General features: G+C 43.2%; 1 protein-coding gene across 1 annotated transcript in view; it reads right to left on the bottom strand.

Annotated features, from left to right (window-relative positions):
- The window catches only part of CHM (CHM Rab escort protein), a 757,130-nt gene that overhangs the window by 579,689 nt on the left and 156,563 nt on the right, over positions 1 to 20,878 (bottom strand). The window contains exon 3 of the mRNA XM_085607803.1: positions 16,463 to 16,535. Within this exon, the coding sequence (XP_085463929.1) occupies positions 16,463 to 16,535 (73 nt within the window). The remainder of the gene's footprint in view (positions 1 to 16,462; positions 16,536 to 20,878) is intronic.

Raw genomic sequence — 20,878 nt, 5'->3', positions numbered from 1 at the left:
AAACTTATTCACCAATTGTGGCAAAGAGGGGGCAGAGGCAAGCCCCCGAAACAAGCGGGAATAGGAAGACAAGGAGGGGACAGGGGGGCCGTAAAAGGCAATCTATCCCCACCAGCTACACGGAGCAAGACGGCTTACAACAACAAGAGAACTTACAACAAGAAACGTTAACGAAGGGTGATAATCTTACCATTATCAATTCGACGGATAAACAACTGAAAAAGACTGAGGAATTAGTTCTCAAGTTGGGACTTACATTTTCTCCTCAGAAGGGTATGGAATTTACACAGACACGAATAGACCTGTTTAAATTCACGCGCAAATTAAAGTTACATAAATATTTTAAAATCAAGCCCTAGGCAATGAAATCAAAGAGTAGAGAATGCGTCCAACAAGAAACGGATGCCCTGTTAGGTAGTGATTTGAATGCAATCATGGCACTGGAGGAATTAAGAACTGATGCTGAAGCTAATGCTCTGATATCTCTAAGCCGGTCCCAGCAACTATCTGTAACAGGCATTAAACAAAGTGGCAGCTTAACTCCATACAAGCCGCTTTCACAGTTTTTGCCTCAGATGGCACCAGATGCCATTGAAATATTTGCAGACTCTGTAACCAAGGATTTGGTGCAGTTACGACGCAAACAAAAATTCATAGATGGCAAGACAGAAAAGAAGGGGAATTTTTCTTTCAAACAACAGATGGCCCTTAAGAATTTGAGCGAGGATAGAGGAATTGTGTGCAAACCTTCAGATAAGGGGGGAAACATTGTCCTCCAGACCAGACAAAATTATGACAGGGAGACAATGCGCCAACTCTCTAATGAGCAGACATATATCGCAATTACTGCAAATGAATATCATAAGAGTACTGTGGATTATCATTCTCTTATCACGAAGTGGCATGAAAAAGGACTATTGGCTATGGATGAATTTCTATTTTTGAGACGACTGAATCCGACCATCCCAACCTTCTACCATCTGCCGAAGATGCACAAGAATAAGTTGACACCGCCGGGGAGACCTATTGTGGCATCGCAAGGGAGTCTCACTGAAAACATGTTGATTTATGTGGATATATTTCTTTTACCCCATGTGAAAACTCTTAAATCGTACATTAGAGACACCAAAGATTTGCTAGGTCACATTGCATCACTGCGATGGGAGAAAGGCTATAAATTGATGGTTTTGGATATTACCAACTTATAAACTTCAATAGCACATCGAGAAGGCCTTGTGGCCATGCAATATTTTTTTAACAAACGTCGGTTGAAGTATACTGAACACAGTGCATTGGTATTGGACTTTGCCAAATTCTGTTTAACTAATAACATTTTTCTTTTTCAGACACAGATGTACAGGCAGACCTCAGGTACGGCCATGGGCACCAGCTTCGCCCCCAGCTACGCGAACTTGTTCGTGGGCTGGTGGGAGGAGCAGGTGGCCTGGGGCGAGGCCAACAAAGAGTGGACCAATCTGGTTGTCAGCTGGTACCGTTTCATCGATGACTTGTTCATCGTATGGAACGGATCACTGGAAACAGCTAGTGATTATATTGGGGTCCTTAATATGAATGAGGTCAATCGCAAGTTCACTGGAGAGGTGAATGCGGTAGCAGTGAACTATTTAGATGTAAACATCTATGTGGAGGAAGGTCAGCTGAAAACAAAACTTTACCGAAAGACAATGGCAGGGAATTCTGTCCTGCATGCCTCAAGTAATCATCCCACCAATTTGGTAAGGAGCATCCCTTATGGGGAATTGCTCAGGATAAAGAGGAATAGTTTGGATGATAGGGAGTTTCAGTTGGCAGCAAGGGACAGTATCAAACGTTTCGAAATACGGGGCTATAACCAGCAAGTCCTAGATGAGGCCTTTGGGAGAGTTAATGCTACAAAAAGGGCAGATCTTTTGAAGAATAAAGACATACAGAGCACAGACAATAGAACTAGTGAGGGCAAATTTAGACTTATCACTACCTTTTCCAAGGAATGCAAGGGATTTGAAAAGTATCATGAAGAAAAACTGGCACATATTGCAGACGGACAACGTAATAGGGGAGGGTCTCCCTTCTAACCCCCTTATTACATTTAGGAAAGCAAGGTCATTGAAAAATGACCTAGTTTGTAGTCATTTAACGGATGCCCAGAGATATGCCTTTGGGTCTATGCAAGGGTTTTTTCCATGCGGGAAGTGCAAAGCCTGCAAGGGAAGTAAGAGGGACCTTGCTTATGACATACCTACGGTAGGCATTCGTAAAAATATTAGGAAGTTTCTGACCTGCACTACACCCTACACAGTATATTTTCTTATTTGGCCGTGCGGCTTAAGTTATGTAGGCAGCACAATTCATCCTACTAAAATCAGGATATTGGAACACATGCGGGCAATAGTGAAGGGGGATGAAACATACCCTGTTGCGCGCCATTTTGATAAAGTACATCATCGCAACAGGGATTTGTTGAGTTATTTTTGCCTTGACCATGTGCTTATTAATCCTAGAGGTGGAGATAGGATCTTAAGATTATGTAGGCTGGTGTCACGGTATATAATCGATCTCCAGACGAAGGCACCGCTAGGCCTTAATAGCAGTGAAGAGCTTGCTATACACCTGGGGGAGTGAGACATCTAATGAACTAGTCTGACTTAAATATCAAATATCATGTATGTATATAAATTCACCGATATGAAATTATTGTGCAGAGAGTGTGTGTGTATATATGACCATTTATGTATTTCTCCTTGTCTCTTTTCTCTATGTTTTTCATCTCTTTTTCATCTTTTCTCCGGTCTTTCTCTTTGCTTTGTTGATTTCCGATTTTGATTATGATCTGGATTTTTGTTTTTTTGGATACATAGCAGAATGCGCCCATTTGTATATAGTTGTAAATATTAAGAAATATGTAGAAAGGCTGCCTTTCGTCGTTGAGATAATATTGAGTTGATTTTTGACAAATAGTGACATTTCCTTCCAGGATGTTGCCCATACAGGGCGAGATGTATTTATTTAATAATGAATTTTGGCTAAGCGCCGGAGTACGAACATTACCTATTGCGAGGTGTGATAGATGATTGATGTCTGTACTCGATGTGGCAGGTCATTTACTTTATTGTTGGTATTATGACGGACATCACTGCCCTCTGAAATGTTTTTATATATAGTTAGACATTCCAAGATGGCGCGAGTAGGCTGTATGGGTTGCGAGGGTCTTCGCGATGTTGCGTTAGTCACTCTTCTATGCTTATGCAGGAAGAGAAATGTTGAAAAACCATGACTTTATGGTGCTTCGGTAAACATAGAGGAATGAAGTACTGGGTATTTTAGTCCCAGCGGTGCAGGGGCACACACCCTATGACTTCTGGGTTCACCCTGTTCCAGACCTACAGAAACACAGAGTCTTCTGGGTGAAGTCAAAGATTCATTTATTGGCTGCAGACCAATTACAGGTATCCTAGAAGTACAACAGCGTGTATGTTCTCAGGAGACTGCTGCAAATCATAGAAACGGACTTCATCTTAAATACAGTTTTCCCTGCCTCAGGCATACATTCCTAGGTTTATGATATGGCCATTACATGTATACATTTCAAAAGAAAAGGCAGAGTCATGATGACCATCCCACATTCCAGTTCGGCCAGCCCGCAATTATTTACACAGTAAGGCTCAGATCCCACATCAGATATGGATAGGCCCCAATAAACATGAGCATCTCCTGTTTTGGGAAACAAGCCATAAAGCAGGAACAGTCAGGTGTGAAAAGAGATTAGCTGGAGGCTCGTGTAGAATGAAAAGACTTTATGGTGTGTCAAGCCCTGATGCTAATCACAGGTGGCCAGGGGACGGGGAACTCGTGAGACCAGTTTGACCTGGGGCAGCAGAGCCGAGCTGCCCAGGTCACGGAAAAGTCAAGGAAAGGCACATGTGCTTCTAAAGACCCGTTTTTACTTCGTGCAGTATAGTCTATGTGAGGGCAACCATAAGATGGCCACTGATGCAAAATGGAACCCGCGTAGTGATGCAAAATAGCGTGTACACAGTGCATTCATAGCTAAAACGTTACACAAAGCACTTGTACATACCGCATTAACCATTCGCGGTTCACTATTACCGAGATAGACAGGGGTAGGGCTCTGTCCCCTACGCGGTCCTGAATATTAAAGTACGACAGGAAGGTTGTTACCGAAACGCGTCTGTTTGTGAATACGTGTGAAGTTTCCGCCAAATAAACTAACGGAAACGATCCCCTGTGAGTGCCTTCTTTCTTGATGAAAGTCGGAGTGAGGAGGAGAGTTGGAGCTGTAATTGTTATGCGGGAGCACCCCCGCATTTAGAAGCACCCGCCTTCGAGTGCACCACATTGGTGCTTTGGAGCGGATATATATATATATATATATATATATACATATATACACACATATACACATCGTGCCTCCCTGTCTTTTATTTTTTGGGACACATGGATTCAATCCAAGAATCTTAAAACGGTCGCAAACATCTTTCTGGATGTGATACAGCCAATCAGATCTTATCTTTTGATCTGCCGGTCCCCTCTGTAAAAACACGTGTAAATTCATCCATAAATTTTGAACATTAATTTCACAAAAGCTAAAGAACGAATTTACAACACATTACAAAAAAGCATGTTTTTGGGGTAAAGATCTAACTTTCTGTTTGGTATAATTCCATTTAGCAGTTGTTGCTGTATTAACTATAACTCACGCCCCCGCAGTGCACTGCTTATGATCTCACAAAATAAATCACTCATGACATGGTCAGTGACATCACTGATAGCATCTCAAATGACCTCACTGATGACAGGACTGGCAAATGACTAACTGTACTATTTTCGTCTTTTAACGGTAACGACACATCTGGACTTTAGTGCATCACTTCGTAGGATTACGACTACTCAACCACATTTCTAGGTCAGTTAAAGTGTACCTTAAACTAAGTCGTTTTATTTTTCGGTGAAGAGTCTAAGTTTACCACTCGATTCATCTTATACACTATGGACTTGGTGGCAATCCTCTTTTTCACTTCCACCCTCTGCAGGAATGTGCACGAGTAACATTCACCATGACAAAGATATTTGTGAATATTCACTTATTTGCACAGAACCTGTATGTAATCAAATGAATAGCATACATTTTTGCATGAGGACACGAATTAGGTCCCCTCTTCCTTTCTAGGATTTGGACACAATAAATATACTAATATTTTGTTTGAAAATTTCCAAAAAAGATTTTGTTCAGCAAATATCTCATCAATTGATGTACTTGTACATATGTGATTACAGCCTTTAAAAAAGCCCTTGCGTGATGAAACACGTGTCAAATGTTTTTTCCTGGTTCGAATATAAGCTTCATTCAACAACCATCTGGCTCTTGGCTTCTGATTGTAGAAACATGAAATAATATGAAGGATGATATTGCTCAATGTTGACTGTTTTTTGGAGTGCTTTGCTTCTGTTATTTCTCATGTTTACACATGGGCAATTTAGTGTTGTGTAATATGGTAATTAAATGTTTATTGTCTTAGTTAATTAAAATCATAACAATTTTGTCACATATATAAACAACAATAAAATTGTCATTTTGCCTTAAAACCTTAAAATACTTTACATTCTCAGTTATAAATATACAAAAGTATACAAGAGTACATGGCTTACAGTAAGTGCATTCCGCGTGTTAATTGATTGTTGATCCTCTGTAGTTACAAAGAGGTACCTTCCAAACTTAATTCTAAGATGTCAGATAGCCTCATTTAAATTTCGTGGAACGCAAAGTTTTTGTTTTTTTAACATATCGGAGCAATTGCTAACTGTTCTGTTTTCAAAGCCCGTTTGTGAGAATTAAGAAACTTTATCAATTGACAGTTCATTAATGTGTCAGTTGGATCCAGGCCTACTATTATAACCGATCTGCATGTCCTTATTCTTCTAGTGTTCAGCCAAATCCTTAGTAAAGTGACTCATGCTGTGCAAAGTTTGAGACATATGCAGATTAGGTGGATGAAGTACTCTTTGTTGCTGACACAGAGTTGGCATTCTGTCGGTCCTTTATGGATCCAGGTTGGCTGATCAGCAATGGAAGGTAATTTGCTGCGGTGAAGGGCCATCAGGCGTTGTTTTCGATGGATCGAGAATGTAATACTTAGGTACTGGGCCGGCGCAAGAATATTATAGCGATTGATCACCATCCATGCATGTGTTCTCTTGCTAAAGATGTTTTTGACAATTAACAAGGAGTGTAATTTTGCTGATTTGTTTAGAGCTTGTTTGAAGGATGGATAGGGCAGGTTGGTGTTCCAAAGCTCACCTGTGCTAGTTAGTAATGCTTTTTGGAAATATTGATTATAAGGTGATTTTTTGTTTTATTTTTTAATTCGGCCCACAGGGCTTTGTTCAACACGGAGTCTGCTTTGTTTTGTTTCAATCGGTACAATAACTTAATAGTTGCATACATCCTCCCCAATGTTTCATTTACTAACCCAATTTCGAGTCTGACCTGCGCTGGGGATGCGGACTGATGTATCTGAAAAACCTTTTTATATGTTGAGGCTAATAATTTGTTCAGTAATTCAGAATTTTTACCGTGTAGCACAATACTGGCGCATGTTAGTGTTGGAAGCATTTTAGCCGTTATCACTGCAAGCAAGGGTTTATACGATGGCCCCTTCAGTTTTTTTGCTAGGGTCCTGAAGGTAAACGTCAGTGCGTTTGTTCTCTGTAGCATATAAGCTTTCTGCTCTCTATGGTTCTGCCTGTTGTCCATATTAAACCCCAGGTATTTGGAGTTAGATACTTCCTCTAGCAGTTTACCCTCAAGTATATTCTGTTTGGCTGCAGGATGATTATCTTGCTTTTAGATGTATTAATTTCAAGCTTGTTAGTTGTTAGGTAATCCAACATGCCTGTGAGTGACCTGCGGAGACAGATCTTGGTTAGGCTCATCAGGACAACATCATCTGCGTATGAGAGATGTGATAGAGATAGCGTTCCCAGTTGGAGTGGATGGGAATTGATCTTGTCAAGCTGGTGTGCCAGGTCCGCCATGAAAAGATTAAAAAGGTGCGGAGCCAGCACGCATCCTTGTTTTAGACCTTTGGTGGTGATCACCTTTCTTGTTAGCCTTGAGCCATCTCCCAGCTTTGCTCTCATCCATGTGTTGGAATAAAGAAGCAGAATTCCTCTGAAAATTCTCTCAGGAATTGTCCATGCTTTCAGCTTCCCCATAGGAGATGACGATCCACACGGTCAAATGCAGCCTTGAGGTCTATGAAGCAAAGGTGGAGTTGTTGTTTTCTCCGTTTATACTTGTCAGCAATTAAGGAAAGTGTTAGAATATTTGTAATTGTCCCAATTCCTTTTCTGAAGCCCGTCTGGTTGATGGGGATCAGATTGAGCGTGTTTGACCAGATAGTCAGGTCTTCCAGGATCAGGGAGGCATAGTACTTTGCTTCTACGTCCAGTAAAGCAATTCATTTATAATTTTCCGGACAAGTTCTCAACCCTCTTTTATAGATTGGTGAGATTATTGAACCTTGCCAGCTTGATGGAATTTGGTTTAAAGTCTCAGCTTCTTTGAACAGATTCGCTAGTCTCCTACTCCAGAAGGATGGGGAGTGTTTGAAGACTGCTTGAGGGATGCCGATTGGACCTGGTGCCCAGTTTCCTCGCCCTTTCAGTATTATTCTGTTTACGTCATCCGTTGTATAAGCAGGCCTGGCTGATCTTGCCATTACAAATCGAGCACCGATCTCGGCACCATACCATTGCTTTCATCTGCTGGCAGTTCTATAGTTGCATGTAGATGCATAGTACTGTCTTTTTCATATCTGGAGGCAACATTATTTTCCTTTAGTTCTTCTTGGTCCTGATGTTTTACACACTCTTCTTCCTTTTCAACTGGGAGTTCCAGGATAGCAGTTTCTGTAAATCTTTTTGTTAGAAACATTGCCCAATTGTATTTTTGTACATTTGAAGATAGAGAGTTCACGAGCTGACTCAGATTGTTTATTGTTTCCCAGAATGTACTGGAATTCCATAACTGTTTTTCGTATAGTTTCCTTAGGTTGCGTACAGACTCCCAGCTTGTGTGGTCCTGCTCTGTTCTTTTAAGTCTCCTGACGGCTCTTTTTTAGCTCTCATTTCAGTATGAGGACCTCTCTTGCTGGTGGTGTTGTTTTTGATTCTTGGCATCTGTTTCGGTTGAAAAGTCATTAGAGTTGTTAGTTCCTCAGTGAGCCTTTGTAATTTGTTTTGGAGCTCCTCAATTTTCTCCTTTGCCCATTTCAGCCGTTTTAGGTCAGTTCAGTGAATACATTCCTCAGTTGCCTGATTGGTTGATGTTTTGGTAAATTTAGATTAGGTATGTTGAAGCGAGTATTCGCTCCTGGTGGTAAATTCAATAAAAAAAATAAAAAAATAAAAAAAAAACGAGTAAGAAAAGGCATTAGTGATAATGAAAATGCCGTGTAGTTGAGCCTTGATCGCGACTTCCCTCCAAAAAAGGTATGTTTGGCGGGGTGTCTTCCGGTGTTCTGCCATTTGTGACCCTCAAGCCCAGGTATTCGAGCGTTTTCACCAAGCATCTTAATTTTAAATTGGGGTTGTACTTTCCAACATTTATCTGCAGCTAGTTCCTCATCCTCGCCTGGGGTGAAGATTAAGTTTGAATTAAAGTACCCTCTAACAACTATGTCCCAGGAGAGATTTGCGCCTCTTATGCTGGAGATTATGGCTGTTAGCAACGCAATGTGTGCTTTTTTGTTTTGCGCCATTAGGTGTGTATAGGTGTTAATTAATAGTCCTGTTCTTGGTTTATCTTTCACCAATAGCAAAATTTTATTAATTGTACATGTGGTCCAGAGGGGGCTATCTGCTCTGAAAAGATGTTAATGGTTGTGGGCACATAGACTGCTAGGCCGCCTTTTGGACAACCGTGTCTCTTGTGTTTCTCGGCTGATGTGTAGAAATGTGTAAAACCTTTAAGAGGCAACTCTTCTAGAGACCGCGTTTCCTGAAGGGCAATTATGTCACACGTTGCCAAACTTTGAGGGGGGGGATGCCTTCTTCTAGCCATTTTCTCGCTCCAGCTATATTCCACAAGAGAAGGTGTAGATTCCCGTTTCTGGAGTTCACCACCTGCTTGCGAGATGGTCAGTTGTTTTTCTCTTTGTTCAGGGCTCCTGGGAGCCAGCTCCATTGATCATTATCGGGTTCTAGGTTTGTCTTTTTGTCCATGGGAGCCCTGTTGCACCTTGTAGTGGATGGGATCCTCCCTTTAGCTTTCTGAAGGACTGAGTATACCTGTGTTTTTTCTTTTATTTGTCCTGGCCCTACATTTGCCTTCTGGGTGGAATTTTCAGCAAGCGGGCCGGGGTAACGTGGTGTGGCAGGTTCACAGACTTTTATGCCCCATGTGTCAAATTGTTGATTTTGGCTCATAATGAGCTGGGCAACTTCCACTGTTTGCCATGTGGCGAGTGTTTGTTCGTAGAGATTTTCTTTTTCTTTCTGGCAAAATTCCACAGCTAACAGGTGGGTTGACTTTAGATGTTTTAGCGCTGGGATGTTGGTTAGTAATTTTAGTATGTTACCCCTGTTCAGAATATCGTGCCGCCCCTAGGACTCGTGTTCCGGTGTAAATAATATTTGTTGCAATGGTTGTGCATACTGCTGGATGTTTGTGTTAATTTCATCTTCTTTATTTTTTCCCACTACATTTTACTTTTGTTGTCTGTGGTTTCCATTATGGTGCGTACTGCCCTTAGTGCAGTTTTGTGCTAAAGCTGCTGTCAATGGCAGGTTATTCTGATTTGTCTCAGTCGGTCTTGTAGTTATTTCCTGTTCAAGGATTCCTGACTGGATTTCTCAAATGATAGTCCTCATCTGATTCCCTAGACTACATTCTGTTAAGTTTGTATTTTCGTTGTTTTGTATGTGAAATCTCAGTTTTTCATGCTGCATGATACCCCGTCCTTTAGGTCTAGGGGGTGATGTCTTGAACGCCAATGTTGGTATCATCTTGTGATCCTTATCTTGGAAGGATGTCTCTGCGTAGTCCTTGATCTCTAGCTCATTAACTTCAATCCTACCTCGTGCTTGTTTTGAAGGTCTTTGCTTAGTCCACTCCTTAATTGTGGCATCAGTGCCGAGCAGTGATTTAGACACTCCTCTCTTACTTGAGGTTCCTCCTATTTGATCTTTAAGCTTCAGATTGGTAATACCGGTCACAAAGGTTTGCAATGTCAAATTAACAGGTTGCCCAGTGTCTCTATCTTGTTGCTTTTTTCCCAGTTCCGCTGCCTCTTCGATTTGGTCACTAGTTTGTGGCTTTTCGTTTCCACTTCTCTTGTACAAAAATCAAAGCCCACCTGAGTTGAGTCACTGCTTTGTGGGTTTTTTGTTGTGCCTGCATCGACCCCCTCCCCCCCACCCCTTGGGGAGAATTGCTGTTTTCCCACTGGGTCCAAGCTCAACCACACTATGGATGTGAGCGTCTCGCAATACGTGTTGGTCCACGTATTCCCGAGTGTCCGTCTCCATGTACCTATCTATGTGGTTACCACTTGAGGGGTCAGTCGTTCCCACCGATGTTCTGGTGAGGTTAGGTTTGCCTTGTGTGTCTCTAGTTGAGCTAAATATTGGGTACATTTTAGTTCCTGATTTGTTGTTTCCAATTGTTAATTTTTTTCTGACTTTCCTTTCACTTTTTTTGTCTTTTTGTTTGCTTAATTAAAATATGTTCTTACCGATTTGATGTTGCTGTATATCCCATCTTAATCGTTATGGGTGCTGCCTTCGTTCCCATAGATCTTTGAGAATCGGCTGGCATTTTCACTTCCTTATCGTCCTCTTTCATTTCCGCCTTTCTAGTAGTTGCTGTTTGTGCCTCGTTGTCCTCCTGCTTAGGAGTTACTATTTGTGTTTTGTCGTCAGCACCTTGATATACTTTGTGTTTTGCTGTCTAAGAGCTATGATTTGTTCTAGGAGAGTTGGTAAAAGACTCAGTTTGTCGATGATTGGACCACAAGCACAGGGACTTGGTTCTAATAAGTATTTGGATTGTGCTCTTGTTATTAGATTGTTGAGAATATCCAACTTGGCATTTATCCCTGCAATGTGTAGTGCTGTAATAGTCATTAAATCAATTTGAATGTCGAGCTTGTCTGATTGCAAGTTGAGTGCCTTTATTGTGGATTGAAGTGTATGTAGTAAAGTTCTGAAGAGCTCAGAGTAGCTATATGTGCTGATGGGTATTTTATCTTGTGGTGATATCGGTTTCGATTAAAAGTTTGGTAGATGACTTCCGGTGACTGCTTGGCTAGTGTTCTGCAATGCTAGGGCAGCTGTAATTACTTTTTCCTTATTACGGGGGCTAGTTAATTCACCATTATTTTACATGAGGAAAGTATCAGCGTCACGGCCTAGTGCCTCTCTAGCCTCTATGTCTTGCAGTGGTTCCTTTGCATCTTTATCTTGTGATGCCTCCTTATTAGGGGTAAAGCTTAAGGTTCTGAGCCATGAGTTTTCTAGGTCTTCTAGATCTTCCAGGCTTTTTACTTAATCTGAATTTATCTGATGGATCTGAGCCACCGTTGTAGACCCTTGTATAGATTTGTGTGATGTTATATGCTTTGGAGTAAAATTAAATAATGTTTTTTGACCTGTACACTGATTTGGAGAATGAGCTTTTACGTTTTTGTTTTCTCTTCCATGGCTCCCTTCTTTTCCATGGCAGTGCTGGGGCTCATCTAAAGCCTTACTATTGCGCACAGCAATATTTTTTTTGTTTGGCCCTCAGGGGAGTTCTCTGGGTGGAGATCCTTGTCTGTGGATGTTGTCTTGATGGCCTCGCACATCGCCCTTGTTTCAACCTTAGGGAAGATCATATCCGTGTCAGCCTGGCCCAGATTTTGACTGAATGCTTCACTATTTGGGTCTGTTGTGTTTGTCACAGAAGCGCCTTGCTTTTCTTCTGTTGTGACGCTATGCGACAGCCTTTGCAGAGTTAGAGGTGCGGGAAGACCTGGTACTTCTCTGGGTGTTGAATATATAGCAGCCCCAGGGTCTTTAAGAAAGAAGAAGCCGGAACTGGAGCTTTTTGCCTTAGTTCCTCTGGTTTCGAAATTCCTGAACAATGTGAAAATTGGTGAAATAAGTGGATTTTTGGGGTGCGTCCTGTTCTGCTACTGTTACAGTTTGTTATGCATTTTCTTTTCTCGCTCCTTTATTTGTACTGCTAGTCTTCTGGGTATTCCGAGACCTCTGAGACTGCTTTGGAGTCCGTCTGACTTTGCCTTATCTCATCCTTTCGGCAACTCTGTGTTTCATGCAATCGTATGATCCCTATGATGTCAAGGGATCCCCAACGCTTCCCCCGCCCTGTACTTCTCAAGACTTCTTAAGGCTACTTGAGGCTAACCAATACTGGCGTTTGCTACGGTAAGGTGGGGTTGGTAAGCACAAAATGTATTAGTGCCCTTTTTCCTTGGATTCTCCGGAATGTTTGCATTTGATTTTGTTTGTCCTGGATGTCCTGTATATCCTGTTTTGTCTGTGTTTAATCTGTGTCTTGAGTCTTATTTCCTGTTCTCTGTATGCCGTTTTCCCTCCGTGCTTTCTGAGTTTTTTTGGTTTGTTTTAACTGGATTTTCGTTTCTTTTAATTCTTTAGTTGGTCCCCGTTGTGTACACTTATTTATGCCATTGTTTATACCCTGAATGTGCCTATTATTTTTTTTTTTTAATTCCTGGTATTGGTTTTTGAATTCCTGGTCTTGTTTGTCTTGTTTGTGGCCGCTCCAGGTAGTTTAGACCAAGATAGTTCGTAGCTTGGCTCACGGCTGGTGTCCGGTATCGTGCAGGCTGTTGCTTCTGCCACTCCTGTGCAGCAATATCAATCCAATAAGCCCCCAGCTATTTACGTCCACCACCACCTTAACTTAGGGTAGTAGGGATAGCGAGGGTAATGCTTGAATGGTGACTGTTTTGTTCGATGCCTGATAGGAAGCTGGGGCAGGCTGGGCAAGATAGGTGGGTTGGGAGGGTGACTGGAGGCTAGATGGAACCCCGAGAGTGCTTCGTGTGAGGGCTTATAAGACCCCCTCCAACCACAAACCGCACTCTGGTGGGCCACTACAGCTGGTGGGAGAGAGCTCCCGATCGCTGGTTCTTTTTCTGCTGCTGTTGTTGTGCCGTTGTACCTGCTCCCTCTACGGAGCTCCCTGCCGCAGTGCCCAGCCCCCCGCCTCACCTCCTCAGATAGTGCTTTCCGGGAGCACTTCGGGTGGTCTCCTGCATTTTTTTACGGTGAGCTGCCCGGTTGCTGCCTGGTTGCTGCCTGTTTTGCTACGGCTGCAGCTCCTCGCTGTTGCGGTGGTTGCCATCGCAGTGCAGAGTCCGGGCAGAGCAGACCGTAGATGGTCTATCCTCGATCCTCACCCCTCTGCACCGTGCACAGCATTACTCCGTATCGCTGCTCCCCGCTGCTCAGGTGCTGCTGCTCCGGCTTCTGGGACAAAAAAACGGAGAGCACAGGCAGACTTCAGATTCAATGAACTGACCACTACTTCCAGAGTAAGTGACAACCCTGTTGATGTGTAATATGCCTCCAGGGTAGTACGGTGCATCTGTACCATATAACACCATCTTGACAATCGTGTACTGTTATCTACAAATTGTGGCACATGATAAAAGAGGTGTGATCGACAAAAATACATTACTACCCATTCTAGTTGTTTGAACTCTAAATATGTGTTTGAGTCTTCGGGCAACAAAATACAGCCATAGATGCTACAACAAGAGGTTTCACACTCCAACTGAAGAGCATACAGCTCCAGTTTAGAGTGCTTCAAAAAATAATGGTAAGCTGTCCTGGGGGTTATGCATTCAATAACCAGGTGACATACTTATTTTTTTTTTTACATTTTCACATTTTGTAGGGGTGTGGGGGGAGGGGGTGCTGTTTTCTTTACAGGCCCCCACAACAGTTTTGTAAATTGTTGGTACTGCCCCTGTCTCTCCTGGAGGCACCACAACAACTATAATGTATATAATTTGAAGCCCGAACAGGGCATTATGGGGTGCTCCAGAGAGGGCGCAGTAAATATGAAATGCATGGACATGCGGCTTCAATAGTCAAGTGGTGAGGCAGGGATACATTTTGTTTTCCACTTGAGTGCCCCAGTCACATTCGGGGCACTCATAGCCTCTTTTTTTCCTTTTAAAATATTGCAGGCCGAAGAGCACACTATTGCACTACTCCTGTCATTATGTTTTATTTTTGAGCAGGTGCTCTGTCTCACCCACGGCACCTACAACAGTCCTAACTACTGGGGGGCCAAGGGCAGGAGGCCCATTACCCATGCAGCCCCATTTGCTCTCCTGCCAAAACACATCCTGAGTGGAGGCAGGAGATAGTTGTGTTGCTTTTCTCCCAACCGGCGGGAGCAAATTTTGTTTCTGCTCCCTCCGGGCGGGAGCAAATCAAGTGCAGGAAGAGAATTGGGTTTGGGTTGCCTGCCCACACTCTCTCAGATAGGGAACATGACACTGTTACGAGCGATGTGATCACAAGAAACTGTCTCAGATTGGGCCCCAGGGCAAGAGGTCCAGGGGCCTTTCTATTGCTCATGGAGGGGGTCCTACATCCTCCTTCCCAAGTAAGACCTCAGGCCACAGGGAATGGTGTCTCTGGGTCTATGAATTAGCCGTCCCCTATAAAATGTTAAGATGGATCAGACCTTAGGGCATGGGCTCCCGGGCCGTTAAGTGTCTTCATTAAAAGTGGGGTTGCACACCACGCTAACCTTTCAAATGAATGACACGCAGACCTTCCCAGTGGATTTTTCATTAAAAAGGGCAGCTCTGCCTTTTTTTTTTACGCTGGTACCACAGTACTTTGGCCCAAGTGTGGCCACCTCTGGGATGCCCTCCCCACCCCCCATTGCCAGGACTAGCAGGTCAGGGTATCTCTACCGTGCACCCTATCTTTTTTCTTTTTTTTGGGACACATGTAATCAATCCCCAAATTACATTCTGTCTGAAAAGAGAGGTGAAGGAACAGCTATGTGCCAAGAATAACCTAAGGCCAGAGAATCAAAGAGGTGTATGGAGAATATTAGGCTGAACACTTGCAATATAGTGGATGAATAGATTAGTATGAAATGGGTACTAATAAGGATGATGACAAAGGGAACAGTGCATCCTAATGGGAAAGGTTCCTTACCCAAATCTGCATTTATTAACCCCTTTTTAAGTCCCCCAGGTACAGCGCATGTCCTTTCGCGAGATATTTTATACAAGAAGCTTGTAGCCCACCCGTTGTTTAGCACTCCTATTTCCTGCCTTCTAATTGCCCGAAGCATGCTGGCTTCACTTCCTCTTCTTTCGGCTGCAGCATGGACCAAGTACTAATTGCTTCAGCTTCATTGCTGTACTTCTGCTGATCGCACTGTGATTGAGGTACTACTTTACTTTTTCTTCCTTCCTGTCATCCTTGTTGAAACTCCTGCCACACATATTTCAAAGCAGCCCTTTTTCACCTTAGAAATTGATTTTTATTATAATAGATGGCATCTGCTCCTATTGCGACAACAGATGTTACCTGTTTCCAGATGCATTTTCACTACGACATGGACACAGTCGCTTTCTTTATGTGAAAGGATTTTTTGCCAAATGCCATATTCTTTTCTTTTTGACGTATTGGAAAATCAACCGATTTGCTCAGAATTTAATGGGTATTATGCTGAAACCTCACAAGCATTGACAAAGCCCACAGGTCTCGCATGTAAGACTATTGGCTCTGCAATTGCCTTTTGTTCATTCTGTACAGCATGGGTATTGCAAACTTTGGCAATAGTTTGTAGCCATCCTGCATAGCAGCGTGGCTAAAAATAATTATAATAATAAAAATAGACTATGATGAATCCAGCGCAAATGGGAAAAAAAGGAGAAAAAGAAGCACCCCAGGCTGCGTCATAACGCTTTCTTAGATTAGTTTTAGGCAAAATGTAAAGCATCCGCGCTGTTGTACAAGATGGCTACAAAACATTTCCAAAGTCAATAGCTCTCAAAGGGGAGACCAATTAGCTTTGCCAATGCTTGTTAATGTTTCTTACAGCAGCTTCCATAGAGGACAGCTAGAATAAAGGCGAATCCTTCAAAGCCAAGAGCCGGCAACAGAGATATAAAATAATCCAGAATAAATAATTGAAGACTTTTTCTGTCAGTCCCACAAAGCGCCCCAACGTAAGTGGTAGAGAGGGCAATGGGCAAGAGCTTCCATCTAGTGATGTTCAGCGCTGCTTTTCTTACAAGGCAAACTGCACACAGGATAAACACGTGTTTACATTTCACAATGTTTCGTTATCAGCAACAATGAGTTCCTATCAAATAGCGACATTGATACTGAATTATCAATAATCCGAAGTTCCCATTTTCAATGCAAAGAAACGTACCTTCTGCTCTTCCAACCAGGACAATATCCCCGAAAAGGTAAAACTTGCCCAGTTCCCTCCGTAGTAACTCTTCCTGAGAAATAATGAAGTGAATATTTTATTTGGTTTGAGAAAAAAACAGTAAAGATTTCCAAAATAACATTACACACCTTTGCATGAACAAAGTAAAACAAAATCCGTTAACACTTTTTAGAAAATGTCATATAGAAAAATTAATCTATGAAGCTTTCGAAAATCGTCTAAGAGTTCATTTCAGACTAAGCGTTTCGCAAAATACAATCTTGTTAATGTGTTTCTCATGCCCAGGTTTCATGCTGTGTAACTGAATTTGTTTCAAAAACATGTTATGCACATCAGACTCTCACTGTTCTAATGTCTAATTCGTAAAACTATTTTATTAGTAAATTGTTCATTCTGGACGAATTAGGACTAATTATAGTCTGTATTACCAGAACTATCTGCTAACTGTGCTTCGGATCTTTAACGCGATGCTTAAGGTATTCCGCAAATGTACATTTCATGCACGTGATCTATAACATTCTAGCTTGTTGTGCTGCCCAGGTTGTGTTATCCAGTACGCGGTGCTGTCCCTCTAAGGCCTTTTCCGAGTCGTCGTGCGAATGCGCCCCTCTGTCTGCCATGCTCTCAGTCAGGTCACGTGGGGTGCTTGCTGCTGAAGAGGCACTAGAGATCCGCCTGATAATATTCTAGCGATTCCCTGGAAGATGTAGTTATTTTTGTCATTCAGAACACAACAAATAGGCCCTCTCTGCGAGCCTAATTTGGTCTGAATTGGTGCAGCTGTTTTGAGGAGTCATCGTTCAGCAAATGTCGCCGGAGAGAATGAAAGTTAGAAACACAAATGTTGAAAAAGGCTTAAGACTCCCCGACCACTATCTCGGTTTTTTTTTCAAATGAGGCCACAGTTAATTACTATCAAAAATTATGTTTTACTGGAACTAGTGGCCTACACCACAACTACAAAATGACTCGTCAACTTTGTAATGTATAGGCTATGCATCGAATGAGAAATGCACTTTGGAAAAGAGGCATTAATGTTCTCTTCCAAAAGTACAAAAGTGATCTTCATAATAAACAAGTGTCCTATAAAGTTAGCTGTTGTACAGGTCAAAATCCTCATGTCGACACGGCTTAATCAATATTACAGTTTCAAAAGTTAATAATTACAGCTGCCTATTAGCACAAATCACTCAGAAATTAACTACCAATTTCCGCACTGAATGGAGTACAACTACAAGGAGATTTAACCACAAATTTGAAGATTGCCAGAACTCCTTTCAGAGAGCCACAGAGCCACAGGGCACGCAGGGGCAACTGGGCCCAATCACGGTGGTTGAGGACTTTTACTCCTGATGTCCATGGGTCAGACCTACTATGGATCCTGAACAACTGGGCAAAAGTTCCCCCTTCTGCACTTGACTCTCAGTGGTAGCTAGGGACAAGCAGGCAAAGGCTCCCAGGGGTGGGGGGAGGTTTGGAGGGAGGCGGGGGGGGGGGGCAGCGGGGTGTAGATACAGGTACTGGAACAGGACTCCTAAATCAAAGTACACACAGTATGAACAATAAATCATTGTCCAGTCAAATACTTTTTTATGAGAAGTATTTTATTTGTAACTCTGCACATTAAAAGGAATAATTACAATCACGAGCAGTAGTAACACAATTCCCTTGAAGTTAGGGTTATAGTAGTTGTCAGGCATGACCCTTTCCCACCCTCTAGCGTATAACGTGGTCAGGTATAATTCCCCATTCACTGGTGGCCGTATCCAAGGAATGCTCACTAATAGGCCGTACTCAAGAGTTTTCTTTAGTCTTTGAGAAAGAAGTCAAAGTGTTTAGGGTGCTGTAGCACCTTCTACAGCGAATCCACAGAGGCCCACAGGCCCAGTTCAAGTCTTACCATCTCCTGCAGCAAGGTATCGTTTGACGATGCAGCAGGTGCCCTGGCACTCTCAAGTTCAGATCCTGCTCTGAGAAGCCGGGCTGCTCACGGCACGCACGGCCGTCGCAGGCTTACTCTCCTGCGTGGCACAGCCAGTTTCCCCAATGATGGTAGCAGCTTCAAGCTTGTGAAGATGCACCAAGTCAATTTCTGCACAGCCTGGGGTAAGAGAGGGAGATTCAATCCTTCAGCTCCCAACTGGAGTCGAGAGAGGGTGAGACGTGCTCCTCGGTCCTAGTCCCAGACAACTGCCCAAAATCCTTGGCAAGTTAGTACCGGCAGCTCCACCAGGCAAACGAAGTTGCAGCGATACCTCCGAACACAACGTAGACTCCTCTGGTGCAATTTCCCACACCACTACGCCCCTCCTGGCACATGGGGTCGCAGCTAAGACGTTACCAAGTCTTGGCACTCCGGTCACACAATTATTTCCATGGTGGTTCCCTCTGGCTTATGGGGTCAACACTACAAGGCGGTACGGGCTTGGCGCTCATTGCATGGCTCAGTCTACAGCGACCCTCTCCTGTCATACAGGGGTCACCAACACAATCCTGCACACAGGCTACAACTCCATTGGTGCATAGCCAAATCCTCACACCACGCACAGGGAGTCCTCACGGTAGGGCTCCCCACTGGACCTCGCTCCCGCCAACGCTCTCCTCTTCCTCACAGGGCACACTGGTCTTGGAAAGCATGCAGGGGCTGGTACTCCAGTCACCAGGGCAGGTAAACTTGCTTTTCCCTGGGTAATGTCCCCCCACCGAGCAGGGAGACTAGCAGCCCTGGGCAGAAGGCTTGCAGACCTTCCCCTCCTCAAACAGCATGTCTGGCTGCTCGGCAGATGGCAAAGTTTAGGGTCTTAACCTCCCCTTCTTATAGTCAATTTCCAGACACCAAAATGTGACTTAGGTCAAAGTCTTTGAAGCTGTATGTTGTGGTTCTGTTTCTTTTTAAGTGTCCACTTGTCTTTCCCTTTAAAAAGATGTCTGTCCCAGCAGGCAAGTCTCCAGAGCTGATTGACCCACAACACAATTGATAGGAGGACGAAACTTCTAAAACAGAGTCATGGTGCACAAAAACGTTTTCTATTAAAATCTTTTATTCTTATATTGAATTAAGCCTGCCCAACACATTTCAAAACATCAAGGTCGCTTCTTTAGTGCCAATACATTAACTCAACAAAGTAACAAAAATGTACAAGATTGATTGTCAGGTCGAAACAGACAGTCACCAATATCAAATTCAAACAAGCATTGGCAAAGCCTAGCTCCAAGCTATTGGGCCTGTCAATGGTAATGTAATTTAGCCTTATTTGGCCCTCTAATTGATGTGACAGTGTTAATGTTAGTGTGGCAGTGCTCACGAGCAAAAAAGATTAGTGCAAAGCGAGAAAAGAAGACTTCGCAAAATAAAAGAAAGTTAACTATAGAAAATAAATCTTTGCAATTTTGTTTGTCCTGCTGGGCACATTTTTGCCAGTCCCACGCCTTCTGTTTGCATGGCACTAAAATTTACAAAGGACAGAATACTACCTCAGTTACGTAGGGAGCAGCAGGCGGGCACTGATTAAGTTGAGTACGTTTTCCCTCCGGTTTCCTGCTATAAAATCCACGAGTAAATCACAATGTGTGTGACTTGGCCCTTTTTGCAGTGTCATCCCTAAACTTTTTGCCTTCCTCCTGCATTTTTTCTGACCTGTTGTTGGCTGTTTTATGCTCTCCCCATTGTTAATTGATATGTTGGTTGGATTCCATGATTGGCTTATTTGGTTTACTGTCAGACCCCAGTAAAGTGCACCAGAAGTGCCAGGGCGTGTAAATACAAATGCCGCTGGTGGGCTTGCAGCACTGGTTGTGCCACCCACAGAAGCGGCCTGGTAAAATGTGTCTAGGTCTGCCATCGCAGAACCTGCGTGCAGTCTGGTACTGACATGCTGACTGGCAAGTGCACACACTTGCCAGTCCCTTAACCTTCCCTTAACTTCATGTTAGTCACCCCTATGGTAGGCCCAAGGGCAGGGTGCGTTGTAAGCATAAGGTAGGACACGCCCTGATGTGTGTGGAATGTCCTAATAGTGAATTACAGCCATTTTCGTTTTTCACTATTGTAAGGCTACCCTGTTCTCATAGGCCAGAATGGGCGGTTAAGATTGTAACATCCTATGATCCTAACCGACCCAGGGAACATGGTAGAAGAACGAGTTTAGTATGCCTGAACTCGGAATAATAAGGTACATCTTTTAGTAAGGTTTATTTTAATATTCTGCGTTGCCACTTTTAGAAAGTTGGCCTTTGCTTGCCTAACCATTTCAGCCCGCCTCTGCGTGATGTGTATCTGCTGTCCGGCTTGTGTGAGTGACAGGGCGGGGGAAACCCAGATGGGCAGAGCTAGGTAGCCTGGTGGTGAATAGAAAGATTGACAGGTAGATGGGTGGGAGGAGTACACCTGGACTC

Source organism: Triturus cristatus, chromosome 5_2 (genome assembly GCF_964204655.1).
Source record: "Triturus cristatus chromosome 5_2, aTriCri1.1, whole genome shotgun sequence".
Classification (NCBI taxonomy): domain Eukaryota; kingdom Metazoa; phylum Chordata; class Amphibia; order Caudata; family Salamandridae; genus Triturus; species Triturus cristatus.
This window is presented reverse-complemented; position numbering and strand designations above follow the sequence as displayed.